The sequence below is a fragment of the Populus euphratica genome, unplaced genomic scaffold, assembly GCF_000495115.2.
Source record: "Populus euphratica unplaced genomic scaffold, PopEup_1.0 scaffold198.1, whole genome shotgun sequence".
Classification (NCBI taxonomy): Eukaryota; Viridiplantae; Streptophyta; class Magnoliopsida; order Malpighiales; family Salicaceae; genus Populus; species Populus euphratica.
Window position 1 is genome coordinate 66,278 of NW_011500080.1, and position 15,060 is coordinate 81,337.

The 15,060-nt window shown below is 28.6% G+C and overlaps 1 protein-coding gene across 3 annotated transcripts; it reads right to left on the reverse strand.

The window, feature by feature from the left end:
- Positions 1-471: 471 nt before the first annotated feature.
- On the reverse strand, positions 472-4,891 carry LOC105108767 (anthranilate phosphoribosyltransferase, chloroplastic-like). Of its 3 annotated transcripts, none has more exons than XM_011003212.1 (11): positions 4,399-4,891; positions 3,996-4,243; positions 3,736-3,879; positions 3,356-3,517; positions 3,173-3,256; positions 2,142-2,330; positions 1,573-1,663; positions 1,386-1,445; positions 1,097-1,215; positions 843-977; positions 472-760 (listed from the first exon to the last, which is right to left on the reverse strand). In XM_011003212.1, exons 1-11 carry the CDS (start codon positions 4,403-4,405, stop codon positions 728-730), a joined length of 1,272 nt encoding a protein of 423 aa, XP_011001514.1. In that variant the 5' UTR covers positions 4,406-4,891; the 3' UTR covers positions 472-727. The 3 variants fall into 3 exon arrangements, with proteins under 3 accessions (XP_011001514.1, XP_011001516.1, XP_011001513.1); XM_011003214.1 differs by having other exon boundaries at positions 4,377-4,890; XM_011003211.1 differs by having other exon boundaries at positions 477-754; positions 4,399-4,477.
- Between the last annotated feature and the right edge of the window lie 10,169 nt (positions 4,892-15,060).

Sequence of the window (15,060 nt, forward strand, 5' to 3'; positions counted from 1 at the left end):
TAATGTAGTCATGTTAACAATCTATAATCAGATTGAAACCTCCTTTGTGTGTGATTTCCAATTAAATAATAAAAGTTTATATTATACTTGTTTGACATACCATTAATGGATCCTCTAATCTTGACATTTGTTATTATCATTATTTAATCCTTACATTAATATTCGATCTCAAAGTTCTCATTATCTTTTTCTTCTTCTCCTTCTCCTTCTTTATTATTGTTGTTGTTGTTGTTATTATTGTATTATTATTATTTGTAATTTATACAATTAACCTCCCTGTGATTCGACCCCAGTCTTGCCGGATTCCAGTCTTGCCGGATTATTTATTACTTCAACACTCCTGTACTTAGAAGAAAACATCAATCTTTTAATCATGTCAACAACCTTATCAAAATAGATTAACAGTCACTATCCCATGGATTCTTATATCTGACTAGCTCAAGTCACACACTAACTCTTGACAATTCCCTAAAAAGAAAAGAAAAAAAAAAAGCTATCATTTAAATTAATGGGAGCATAATCTGTATATGAAACTTCCCCAAGCTAAAAACAACACATTGTAACGAGCCATTTAAGTTTTGGCTGTGTAAACATTTCTGCACTAAGATGAATCGCAAGGATATTTATTTTGTTTTATTCACTGTTGAATTGCGAATGATGTGCCCGTATCAAGGTTTTTGTTCTTCCCATCTTCAACTGCTTAAGCTTGGGTAAAATTTCAGGCGACCTAAGCAACAGAATCTTCTTTCACTTTCTGCAGTTGTCAACCAGGGGGGATATGAGACAATTGGCAAAAGTTAAATTCTAAAATTCCCACCAATTCTAAACTACGTGCCACTTACATTAGACATCTCTATCCATAAATTAAGTGTATTAAGAGCTTTCCCTGATAATTGCGTCTCTCGAGCCATAACCACTCCCTCTGCTAAGCTACTAGAGCAACCACTGACAAAGAGAGCAGCTGCTGCATTTAGGATCTGAAAAATTATTATGGCATGAGAACTTAATTCACAATACTTGTTCCTTCTACCACAGGTGCATATGCAAAAAGATAAAGAACTGACTTGAAACAAAACACACAATCAAAGAAACTCACAATGGCATCAGCAATGGCGCCTTTCTCCCCCGACAGTACACGTCTTAAAGCATCTGCATTATAATAAGGGCCTCCACCTTGCAAGTCCAATAGTGTACAGCGCGGAATGCCAAAGTCCACTATCAAATGCACATTTTTGTATCAGCGATTTAAGCAATCAGAGACATCTTGGAAAACCTCCTTAATATGGAATAACTAACATGCAGTTGCTCTCCAATATAAGGCAAACCAACAAATTTATCGAAAAAACAGAGAGGCTGAACAAAATACAAGCTTGTGATGATCTCACATGGATCGAATGAAAATTTTGATATCTTCTCGGGGTTGACTTCAAGGACAACTCCAGGTCCTGCTTTCATATCATTATCAGAATATGAGACTTAAGCATGCGAATGTGGAATAACCAATGGCAGCCAAAGATAGCTTACATATCCCTTGCTGGAATAATGATATTTATTTAATGGAGGAAATCTTACCAATGGGACTCATTTCATCCAAGCCCTCTGAATGAACAACCAATGCTCTCTTCATGCCAAAGCGTTGCAATGCTTTGGCCATTTTCAGCACCTACGCAAGAACATAATAGGCAGTATGAATTAAAGGGAGATGTTCAGGTACTGCACAACCAAGCCCCCAATCCCCCAAGCAACATATCTCATGTGTTCATATACGGGTATCAATATAACAAGAGAGAGAGCGAGAGAGAGAGAGAAAGAGAGAGGCATTTTGCAAAACAAAGCCACTAAATACTTCACCCGTGTTTCTTGATACCCCTGTAGTTTCTATGTAAACTAAGTTAGCGGTATCAAGTTACAACTATGGAAAATCAAGGACAGTGCTATCAAAACACATCTGAAACCACAGATATAACAATTGCATCAAATCAGTATCTTAGGATCTTTGAGTTCAGTAATTAAACTGAATAACCTTAGGATACCTAAGAATAAATTGTAATCTTTTCCACATAATGATGACCGATAAGCAAAATTTGTTGGATAGATGATTAAATGCCACAGTTGTTACGGTTCATTATACAGCAACTCACCAAATCTTCATGGAATACACCAACAACAGCAAAGGGAACACTTGCAGGATTCAGCATAGGACCCAGTATGTTGAAGATGGTTTTGATTTTCAATTTCTTCCTTACAGGGCTGACAATCTTCATTGCAGGATGGTATTTTGGCGACATCATGAAGCCAATTCCTGCTTCATTCACACATCTTGATACCCCCTAATATCATAAAAATTGAGATTAAGCTAAATTACATGCATAGAACATGTGAATGGAATTGCATATGAATTGACATATATCTGCCTAAGCTGTGGATTATGGTTTATTATTGGAACAGCAACAAAAAGAACACAATTGGCATTATGGAAGTGACATGCCATATGAGTTTTGCTTGATGAGTCACAGTTGACAAAGTAATCCAACATGATTTGTATCATAGAAAATTTCCAGAATTTAAGAAAAAACAGAACATTAAAGTAAGAATCAAAGACGCACTATTTTCATGCCTCTGTAAATGAATATGGGCCATATAGCATATTCATTTATCAAGAAAGCTGATTGTTCATTCCAGAGCTAGATGAGACCCCCAAAGAAAGAAATACTGTTCCAAAAGCTCAAGAGTTCACCAACAAACTGTACAATAATAGGTTTCATCGGAAGAAAGACAAGGACCATGCCCTCAAGTGAATCGTTCTAAAATTCAAATAACAAAAGGAAATGAGTCAGCCTACTTAAGGCTCTAATGTACTAAAGAATGCACGATGGATCAACTGGCAACTTATAGTTTTGGTGGCCCAACTTCCAAATTAATGCTATTCGGTTAACAACTCGAGTAATGATGGAATGGGAGGAGGAGAGTAGTAGCGTGATTATAAAAATATGGTAAACACAAGCTTAATAGAGATCGGTACTCAGTTATATTATCTTATAGCATTGACAAATTGTTCTTTAAAGACCACTTTTATGCCCACAACCACTTCAAAAAACACACTGGTAAGAAAACAAACAAGCTATCCTAGAACCAAACAGCCATTAATGACTTGCATCAAAGGTGAACCTACCTCTGGGTCCAGGTCAATTACTACCCCAAGTTCTTCCAATACGTCAGCACTTCCACATGCTGAAGAACTTGATCTATTCCCTTGCTGCAAAGCAAGCAGTATCATTTAGCGCATCACATGAAATAAATCATGTGACACGGTCCATGAATTTTAAGCATAATTTCGAGGAAAATAAATTCTGACCTTGGCTACTTTAGCACCACAAGCAGCTGCAAGTATTGAAGCTCCTGTAGAAATGTTAACGGTGTTTGCACCATCACCACCCGTTCCAACAATATCCACAGCATCAACCAACCCTTCCACCTTCCTGGCATGCTTGAACATTGCCCTTGCCAATCCAACAACCTAATAGCATCAACAACCCAGGGTAATCATTATTTTCTTCTAATTATAACAGCATATTCCCATTAACAATAGTTTACTGCTCAAGTTAAACTATCATGTCTAAACATTATATTCCTTACATCTAAAGAAGGAGCCATGTGGAATATGCTAGCCTTACTTGTGAAAGGAATAAATGCACTAAACTAAAAGATTTCTAACGAGATGTAAATGTTCCTTGCCTCTTCAAAAGTCTCTCCCTTGGCTCTCAGCAATACCAAGAAAGCACTGATCAAGGCTTCACTAGCATCATCAAGTAAATAATCTAATGATGCTTCAGCCTCAGATTCTGACAAATCCACCTTATTAATCAAAGATTCAATCAACTGCAAAAAAAAAAGGGCAAACCCAAAAGAAAAATCACAAAAGAAATTAAAATAAATAAACAAATTTTAAAATAACCAGAAATTAAAAAATAAATATATAAATGTGAAAGACAGACCTCATTGAATGCAGGTACAGTGGAAGCTGAATTTTCAGAAATAGTAGGTAGTGAAGCAGACACCAAACTCGCACCTTTTCTGCTTCTACCTCCACTGACATTTCTGATTATGTTACTTTGCTTCGCGTAATAACTTGGTCGAGCCCAGAAGCAGCAGTTTTTGTCTTCAAAATCGAGAACTGGCGATTTGGACCGCTGAGATATCAAAGAAAGAGAAGCTGCAGACAAATTCGCCGCCATTGCTGCCTCTAAAAACCAAAATAACAAAAACCCAATTCGTCAAAAACAATAAAAACAAGAATTTACATCTTGAAATCAAGAAAAGGTAAGATCTTTTGAATTGAAATTTGGAATTGGTTTTATAAGGGGAACGGTCGTTGCTTTTTCCAAGATTAACAGCTGCCTGTCATAAAGAGTATGAACCCACTCTTGCCTTGAGACCAGGAGAAATCGTCTCTTGTAAATCCTTGATTGAAAACGAACAAGAAAGACTCTTTCTTTTGCAGTAAAACAGACTTGAACTCAATGCAGCAGAGAGAGAGAGAGAGAGAGAGAGAACACAGTCCAATAAAGGTTTCAGGTTTGGACAAGAACTGGGTGTTTTTTATTGTTTAGTATGCCATGAGAAGGATAGATTTGTTTACAATATATATTAGTATAGTACTGTACTCATAGGTTGTTTTCTGGGTTTTAAGATTGAAATGTTAATGGGCACCAAACACGACAGTATCCAGTTTCACCACCAGCGATCCACAGCCAATTTTACAAACATATGAACATGCTTTACAAGCAAGGCGATATACCTTACAGGGAGAAAAATGGTGGCTTCCAATTAGAATAGGTTAGGTGATTTCATATTACCATACCATTTTGGATACATGAAGGTTCACCCGTAAAAAGTGGGAATTCACGTCCATAAAAGGTAAGAAAGTGGCGGAGAGTTGAAGGAAAAGACACCAAGGGCTAACTACAAATCAGTCTCCAATATTAGTTCTCAGGCTTCAAGATCCTGCTAATTTCTCCCCATACTTATTTACGTCTAACAACTCATCCTTATAAGTTTTCTTGCCATAAAATTGAGTTTGCTAAGCTCTCTTTTATAAATTAACTAAACAACTAAATCAACTGTTTTTCTTTGTCAGCATCACTATTCATGTAAATAGTAAAGTTTCTCGTGCTCCTAAATAATTTTTTTTATTTTCATTAATTTTTAAAAGAAATTTTCCATGTAATTGTTTTTTTAATCCTTTTGTGACATAATTTCATGAGATAAAGTTTTAAGTTGTAGTAAAAATATAAAATAAAAGAAACTACAATATACAACATAGAAAAATTATATAGTTAATCTCAAAGTTTTAAAATTTTTTATTTTAGTTTAAAAATTTATTTTATTTATTTTTTAATCTCTTGATTTAAGAGAAAAAAGAAAAACTCACTAAAAATAATTAAAAAAATATCAAATAACCATATTCTTGTCACTAAAAAAAATCTTTATGTCAATACATTTCTCTTCTTAATAAGAATTCAATTAAGATGATTTCTCTCTCTAAACATGACTATAAAAGTAAATTAAGTTCTTTCTGATTTATTTTTATTTAGCTAGTTTTTATTTTTTTAGAGTAATTTTGTGGTATTTTAGATTTATCAAGTGTTTCTTGAGAATTATATAGTATTTTCAAGTAAAAACTAGTTGAAATGAATTTTTAGAATCCAAAAAGATAGATTCTATTTTTCAATTGCCTAAGATGACAAAAAAAAAACAGATAAATAACCTATCATCCGCTTTAAAAAATAATACATGGGTATACACATTACCGCTCCTAAAAGAAAATAACCCTGGAGCGAGCATAAGCTTTATCATTTAGGTTGAATGTAAAAACCAGAGACATCATTACTTAGCTTTTATATATATTTTTTAATTTTTATCCTTTTTTACTAATTGTTTCTATTTAAATATTGGTTCATGTCATCTCTTTTATTTTTTAAACAATTTGAATTAATTTTTCTTAAATAGTGATTGATATTTTTATAATTTTTTTAGTCTCATGATACTTCAAAAAATTATTATTAGTAACAATATTTATCCACTGAAATAAAATAATTGAAATTTGTTAAAATAAAAAGGACATTCCATATAAAACATTTGCATATGCATTTATTTTTTTTTCTCTATTATGAAGATTAGTTTTATTTTTTAATATTTAATTAGCATTGACCACTTTTTTATTAGTTTTTATATTTCTTAATTAATTTTATAAAGAATAAAAAAATAAGATGCATACACTTTTATAAATTATCAAAACAAATGATCAATCTATAATTTCTTTTAAATGATCAATTTTTAATTTCTCGCGTATCACGTGGAATCATTGGAATTTAAAACGCTAATTACATTTTTATTTTTATTTTTTCCATTCTGAGTCAGGTGATGTTCAAACCAGGCATTTTAATAAATAATTTGTATACATCCCATCTAATCACTATTTGTTCAAATATAGTTGGTTTTTTTATTCCTTGAAAATAAAAAAGTTAATTATTTCCGTTGTAGATGATGCTAGGCATCAGTCCACACTATACTACACTACAGATCTATATTTTTTTTTCTGAAAAAATGATATTAAGTTATGCTAACAATCTGTACTTTATTTGTGAAAAATGATGTTTTGGTGAGGTAAATGTATTTTTAAAAAATAAAAGAAATTAATGATTTGATTTATAACATAAATTGAGATTAATGAGATGTTTTTATTTTAATTAGATAGTAAAAGAAGAGGCAATAATATTAATTGGATTTTTTTTCAAAAAAATATTATGATGCCTTGACAAAAAAAAGTGGGAAGCATGAAATTTGATAAAAAAAAAAAAAAGATGAGAAATTCGAACCAGGTCAACAAATATGGGAGAACATAATGGCAAAAAAAATAAAAAAAAAATAATAATTAAAAATAATAATTAAAAAAATAAAAATAAATAATAAAATAAATAACAAATTAGAAGGTAACTAAATGTTTTTAGATTGGAGAGTTTATTTAAAAAGAAAAAAACTCAAGCAAAAGAAAAAAAAATGAGAAAAAAATTAAAAAAATAACTCATCATAAACTTGGATTGAATGGTAAGATTAAAAATCAAGTAAAACTTTTATAAAAAGGATTAAAAAAAATAAATAAAAAATATAAAGAATAAGAACCAAATAAAAACATACATGAAAATTGAAATTAAAGAACTAAATAAAAAAAATAAAACTTATTCAAAAGAATAATGAAAAAATATTTATAAGAAAAAACGATGTAGTTTTGATGGGAGAGTTAAATTAAAAAAAATTAATATATAGAACACATTATTGGAAGGTTATTTTGGTTATTATCATTATCATTATTATAATTATTACTATTATTATTACCATCATCATAATTATTAATATCACTATTATTATTGTTGTTATTACTATTATTACAACTATTACTACTATCATTATTATTATCATAATAAACTATTATTATTATCCCAATTATTAATATTATTATCATTATTACTATTATTACTATAGTACTCACTAAAAATATTACTGTTATAATTACCATTACTATTATTGTTGTTGTTATTATTATAATTATTATTGCTCCAACCATTACTATAATTATTATCATTACTATTATTGATGTCATGACTATCATTATTGTTATTATTATTATTGTTGCTGTTATGATTATTATTTTGATTATGATCACAATTATTAATATTATATTCACAATCATAATAAACTATTATTGTTGTTGTTAATAATAGTAGTAATAATAATATACACAACTTTTCATTCACACCCTAATACTCCTTCATATAAATAAAAATTGTTTATTCATAATAAAATTCAAAGCATAGCTTATCCTAGTTTTCTTACATGTAGTGCTTTTTGAGCTGACATATAAAATTGTCCTTTTGAACCTAGATCTTGAAATCTCGAGTCAACAAGGTTAGATTTTTATTATGATAATTCTTTGTATATAGGCGTTAATCTTGTTTTTCTTAATGATTTATTGACTTGACCTCTTCTTAAGGCCTTTGTATGTGAATCCACAATATTATCCTTTAATTTTACATAATCAATACAGATAATCACATTTGAGAGAAAATACATAACAATATTAGGTCTTTCATATATATATATATATATATATATATATCAAGACTTACTGTTATATATACTCTTTTTTTACCCTACCAATTATAGATTGGCTATCACAATATATGTATATAGTTGGCATAGATTTTGGCTAACTTGGAATATCCTCTTAAAAGTTTTGAAATCATTTTGCTTCTTCACCAGTTTTGTTTAAAACTATAAACTCAAGCTTCTATAGTAGATTTAGCTATGCAAGTTTATTTAGAGGATTTTTAAGAGATTGCAACTCCTCTAATAATAAAGATAAATCTATTTATGGATTTGAAATCTTTAGTATTAGATATTCAATTAGCATCACTATACCTTTTAAGTATAGTTGAATTTCTTGTGTAATGCAATTCATATGATAGCATGTATCTTAGATATACAAGAACCTTTATAATGGCTTTCTAATGATCCTTACATGAGGTATTTGTATATCTACTTAGTTTGTTAATTGTGTATATTATGTATGGTCTAAATGTAGTTCATAAAAATCCTAGATTACTTTCTAATGGTTCTTGAATATTTGAGATATTGCATCACTAATATTATTGGATAAATGTAGGCTTACATCATCAACTAGTGTCTTGACTATATTGTTCTCAAATTTATCAAGAATCTTCTTAATGCAATGACATCAAAATAATATTAAGCCATCATATATTTAATAAATTCTTATTCCTAAAATCACATATATTACATCTATATTTTTCATGTCAAATTTATCAGTCAATATTTCCTTAATGGTCTTAATAATATTAGTATTATTGTTAAAAATTAGCATATTATCTATATATAAACAAACTATGACATATATTGTATTTGTTTTTTTTTCCACATAAACACATCTATCACATTTATTGATGTTAAAATCACTTGATAGCATTATGTTATCAAATTCCTCATGCCATAATTTTAGTGTTTATTTCAAACTATACAATAATTTAACAAGCTTACACACCATTATTTCTTGTTCTAGAAACTTAAATCCTTTATATTGCTCCATATAGATTTTTTTCATCTAAGTTTACATTTAGAAAAATAATTTTAACATTTATTTGGTGTATCTCAAGATTGTTAAGGGCAATTATAACAATTAACATATGAATGGATATTATTCTTGTAATTGGTGAGCATGTATCAAAGTAGTCCAAGCTTTCATTTTGCTTGTAACCTTTTACTACGAGTTTGCCATTATATTTATTACTAGATCTATCAACCTTCATCTTTATTTAGAATATCCTTTTGCAACCTAATGGCTTATTCCAAAAGGAAGATCCACCAGTTTTCATGTATGATTTTGTATTATGAATTATATCTCATTATTTATGCCTTTTTGTTTTAGAATGATGCCTCTGGACTAGAAATTGCTTTTTTAAAACTTTGAGGTTTATTTTCTAACAAACAAGTTAGAAATCCAAGATAATTTTTTTAAAGATATTTTAACCATCTTACTTCTTCTAGGTTCCTCTTTCTTCTCAACTTCTAGAGGGTCATTATTAATAAATTCATTAGTTCTCTTAGTAGTCTTTTCTTCTTGTCTATTTTCTAAAAAGTTATAAGATTTCATAATTGACCAACTTGCTACTAATAAGATCACTACAAATTCAATTTTTTTCTTTAGAAAAAAAGATGCGGCCTCTGGTGTAACATCATCCATCTATTAAATTATATAATATATCTAAAACAGTTATGGTGCTAACTTATCTTTTTTACTATTCATACGAACAATTAAGGAAGTGGCTTTATTTTATTTTATTTTTGCATTTTCCCCATCTTTTTTTCTTTCATTTTCATCCGTTGTTTTCTAAATTCGAGTGATTTATCATTATAAATTACTTTAGTTTGTTTTTCATGAGCTAATCGTAACAAACATTCTGATATTTAGTTTGTGCTTAATTAGGAGTGACTATTTTTATTATCATATAATAAATAAAAATAGTTTAGAAAAATAAAGTTTTTAAACCTAATAGAGTACACCATCTAGATTGTGATTTTGGTGAGTTAAGCCACAAAGCGCAGGTTGATCCAATATGTTAACATGTCAATATTTTTAAAAAAGTCATCTTGAATTTTTTTTAAAAACTAGACTATGTTTTACCAATCATTCGAGTTGTCTTTAAACCTATTAAGTCAATTGGGTCATGTTATGAGAACTTTCTAATAGTTTAGTTTTAAAATTAAACTAGGTAATGAGTTGACCGTTAGAAGGTTTTAAGGTTGATCTGTTGGGTCAATTTAATAACAATGCCAAATTATTCTTTACAACCTCAATATTTTTTTATGTTTAATTTTTATTAAATGAACTATAATGTAGCGGACTCTATAAAATAATTGAATGCTAAAAGAAGACATAAAAAACTATATCTTTACCTGAATCACAATTTGATATATAATCTCATTGCCAAACATACACAAATTTTGTATCCCGTTAGAGACATACCCACATATGCCACCATTTACCTTATATACTTTACGAAACTCCTCATTTCTTTATTCAAAGTATTTCTTTTGGATTCCATAAGACCATTCGCTAAGACCATCTACCTTCAATGGTTGAAGACTACAAGCACTATTATAACCTTCTCAATTAAGCTTATTAAGATTTATAGCCTTAATAGCCTCAAATGCCATTACAAAACATTTTAACATATTTGACTTGAACATTGAGCTTATTTATCCATAATCTATTAGAATCCACTCCAAGCACTTATTATACTCTTCGCAACTCATACCTAATTTTTTTCTATAAGACAAGTGGGTCTCAGGGATCTTTGAAAGAGTGGTGATTGAGCCGAGCAACCTATTAACATGAATATATTATTGACGATAATATTGAAATATGAAGATACTTACTCGACTATAAAACCATTACCCTTATCGCATAACATATGAGTGTCACAAGTTGATAAGTGAGGTTTATAAAGTGTAATTGATTGATATGAATATTATATTCCTAATACAAGGTATAATTTAAAGCTAATATGAAACATTAGTATATTTTTCATGTAAAATAAAAGGTTTAAAACCTAGATGACCACAACCAAATGGAATGCAAAAGGTTAATTAATAGTTATATTACATAACATGACCAACATATATTATTTATATGGGTACTGTTGGAAAAACTTAAAGTACTGATGCTAAAAATATTGAGAGGTGATCAAGAAGAGTGTGCTTGTATTTATGTTAATGAGATTTCAAGAAAAAAAAAGGAGGAAATGTGAAAAAAATAAAATAAAAGGTTAATGCCTTATAGGAGGAGAAAGTGCAAAGGAAATGTGAAAATAAGAAAAGAAGGTTAGTTTCTGATAGGAAGAAGAACAATGTAGCGTGGTTAAAAAAATAATAACAATTTGCTTGGATAGTTGAGGAAATGTTTGATGTTGTGAGGATGGTTTTGAGGGTACTTTATTCACATTTAGTATTGAGGAATCTTATATGTATTGTTTAAGGGTTTTGATTATCTTTTTATATAAATTTGTTCCAAAGTTTTGAAAAGTTTGACTGGTTTTTTTATGGTCTTCTATCTTTGGTTTGCTTTCTAGATTGTATAGTGATTAGCATTTGGACCAAATGATTTTGCTAGGCTTGCTTTATAATCAAGTAAACATTAATTTCTTATTTTTCCATAACTATAATAGTGGAGACCGGAAATAATGCTTTTTATAAAAAATAGATATGCAATTTAACACTTAGATTATAGAGAAAGTCTATTAATTATATAGAAAACTTTTGATCAATCTATGATTTTGTATAATATGCCTATAAAATTATAAGAGTAATACTGATAAAATTAAAGGCCTAAGAAAACTAGAATGCTACTTGTCATACCTTATTTTTTGGTTTTCCCACAAATTTATTTTTCTTTTAAAAATAATAAAATAAAATAATAATAACACAGAGAATTATAACTTGGCAAAAGCAGGTTGAGAAGGATTTCAAATGTATAAAGGAATCAAGTTGCAGTTTTGAACAAAATTAGAAGCCCAATCATACCTCTTTGTATCTAAGATTGAAAAAACAATACAAATCCATAGTCAAATTAAATTATTATTGAAGAATCTGTATAAAACTTAAGTCTAAGGACTTAATTTGATTATTTTTAATATGTCAATTTGATTTATTCATGAGTCAAATTAAATATTTAATTATGTTTAAAAATTAATTTGTGTCAAATTAAAAGGTTTAATTAGGTGTAAAGACTTAATTGTACTTTTAATGGGTCAAATTAGCTTTATTTTGACTTAATTAGTAAAAAAATTAAGTTCGAAAACCCAATTTAAGCTTAATTAAGAAGATTAGAATTTTAGAGGATCAAATTTAATTTTTACGAAATCAATTGGTTGAAATCAGGGATCAAATTATAAGAAAATCAAAGTTTAGGGTCAAATTAAAAAAAATTCACAACTAAGGACCTTTTTGAAAGAGGCACTAAACTTTGAAACTCAATTTGGTTGAAAACAAGGGTGAAATTGAAAAAACTAGAAGTTTGAACATTAATTAAGAGCAAAATCAAAGAATTTCAAAACCAAGAATCAAGTTGAAAGAGACATATTCAAAGGCTTAAATCGATTGAAATCAGGGTTAAAATTAAGAAATTAAAAAATATAAAGGATAATTGAGGATGAAATTGAGATAGTTAAGACTAAGGACCAAATTGAAAGAAAGACACTAAACTTATATGGGCATTTTAAGATTTGACAAGGGTGAGATTGGATTAAATTCTTATAATCAAAACTCAATTGAGGAATTAATTGAATAAATCAAAAGATTGAGGGTTGAAATTGAAATAAGAGATTTTTAAACCTAAATAAAACCTAAACAAACCCCAAATACTAAAACTATGCACTTTTATTTAAATGAAACAGTGTATGGTGTTGTTTTGATTAAAACTATGTCGTTTTGGTAATAAAGGTAAACAAAATAATATCAGACGACGCGTCATCTAACATTGTTCATCACTTTTAACCTCTGTACTTGAAAAGCTGTTTGAGTGGTTACTTTTCAAAAGTATTTAATGCTTCATCTCTTTTAAATATTTTGCCTTAATAAGCTTGCAAAACATGAAATAATTCATGTTATGAAAAAAGCCAATAACTTGGTCACTAGGCTGGACTCGTGAACAAGTTGTGTGAGCTGGACCTAAGCCTAGCTCGTATGGATGGGTAGGGTCCAGCTCATTTCACAAAAAAGGTTTGTTATATTATTTGTTAGCTTAACAAATCATGTCGGGCTGGACCACCTTGTTTTTTCTTAAGAAATAAGCTCTCTTTGTTTTTGGCTTATATCGACATGTTTTTCAAATATATATTTAAAAACATTTTGATGCCTCTAATTTTAGACTAAGTGTATATTTGACAAACATGTTCTAAGTTTTTTCATTTAGATTTAATTTGGTTATATTTGTGTATCTAACCAAATATACCCTTAAAAAATTGAAAAAGAAAATTGAAAAAAATAATCCATAGGCCATTTAAAAAATACTTATGGGTCCTTTACATGATTTCCCAATATTTTTGTCTAATAGAGGGTTGTGGACTTACACTATAAGATACGTACCTAGTATTAAATATATCTGATTTTTTCTCTAAAAATTTCAAAAAAAAATAAAAATTTCAAAACAAAATTCCTTTGTTTTATAAAACATAAAAAAGTTTTTTTATTCAAGAATTTCATTTAACATTGGGTTATAGAGTTATACTGTAACATGCAGATTTGATATTAAATATACCTGATATTTTCTCCAAAAAATTCAAAAGAATTCAAAAATTCAAAAAACAATTTCTCTCCAAAAAATTCAAAAGAATTCAAAAAACAATTCCTATTTTAGAAACATTAAAAAAGCATTTTTCTTCAAGGATTTCATTTTATATTAGGATAAAAACTTATACTGTAAGATATGGACTCATTATTAAAAATACTTAATTCTCTCTAAAATTTAAAAAAAATCTAAAAAAAATTCAAAAATATTCCTCATTTTAAAAATACAAAATATATTTTTTTTCCATGTGTATGGTCAAATCTTAAAGGTGTTTCATGCATATTTTCTAAAAAGAATAAAATCATATTTTTATCATGTTTTAAAAAATACAAAATGGATATCTTAGCCAGTTTATGATTATTCATTAAAGTTGGATCAAAATACCAAAAATTCCACAACAATTAATTTATTTAGTTAATATTCAAAATATTAGGATTTGGTTATAAACTTTAATATTTGGGGGTTATAAAATTACACTATAAAGTATATACCTGGGTTTTAAAGATATAAAAATACAAAGTAAATACAACGTTAAAATTTAGTTTTTAGAATAGTTAGAATATAACCTAATAAGATAGAATTTTTCTCACGAAGAGTGATCTGTCTTGAATCTTAGATGAGATCAACAAATAGAAACATGCCTTAAATTAACAATTAATCAATAATGCAATTTACTATAGGTAAGGTGCATTAGAGGTGATATATCTTTTTTCTTGTACAACTAATCCTTTTACCTAGACTCTCGTACACCATTAAGTTTTTGTAGTTATCATAATATTAGGTGGCGACTTATGAACCTTACAATCATAATTTTATAATTAAACCCAAAACCCTTTTAATTCTAGAAGGCAGCTCTATCATTCGATATTATGCACTTCTTATATAACACATACTCATACAAACTCAAATTTAAAAATTACAAAGTTGGGAGATCAATGATGCTGGGTGTCTTTATTTTAACAAAAGAAAGAAAAAAAAATCATGGCATAGAAGCTGGATGAAAAATAGAAGGTTAGTGTACATTAATAAGAACTGAAAGCATCTTACATTAATAAAATATTTTCAACAACTTTGGATTTGGCATGTTATGTCACCTGATTGTCTAAGAACATAATATAAAAATGACACAAATCCTTCTC

What these genes read in the sequence shown, in the direction of transcription:
- LOC105108767 (XM_011003212.1), bottom strand. An exon ending in CTGTACCTGCATTCAATGAG is followed by an intron (nt 3,880 to 3,995) that starts GTCTGTCTTTCA and finishes TTTTTTTTGCAG; the next exon opens with TTGATTGAATCTTTGATTAA. An exon ending in GGATGAAATGAGTCCCATTG is followed by an intron (nt 1,446 to 1,572) that starts GTAAGATTTCCT and finishes ATATGAAAGCAG; the next exon opens with GACCTGGAGTTGTCCTTGAA.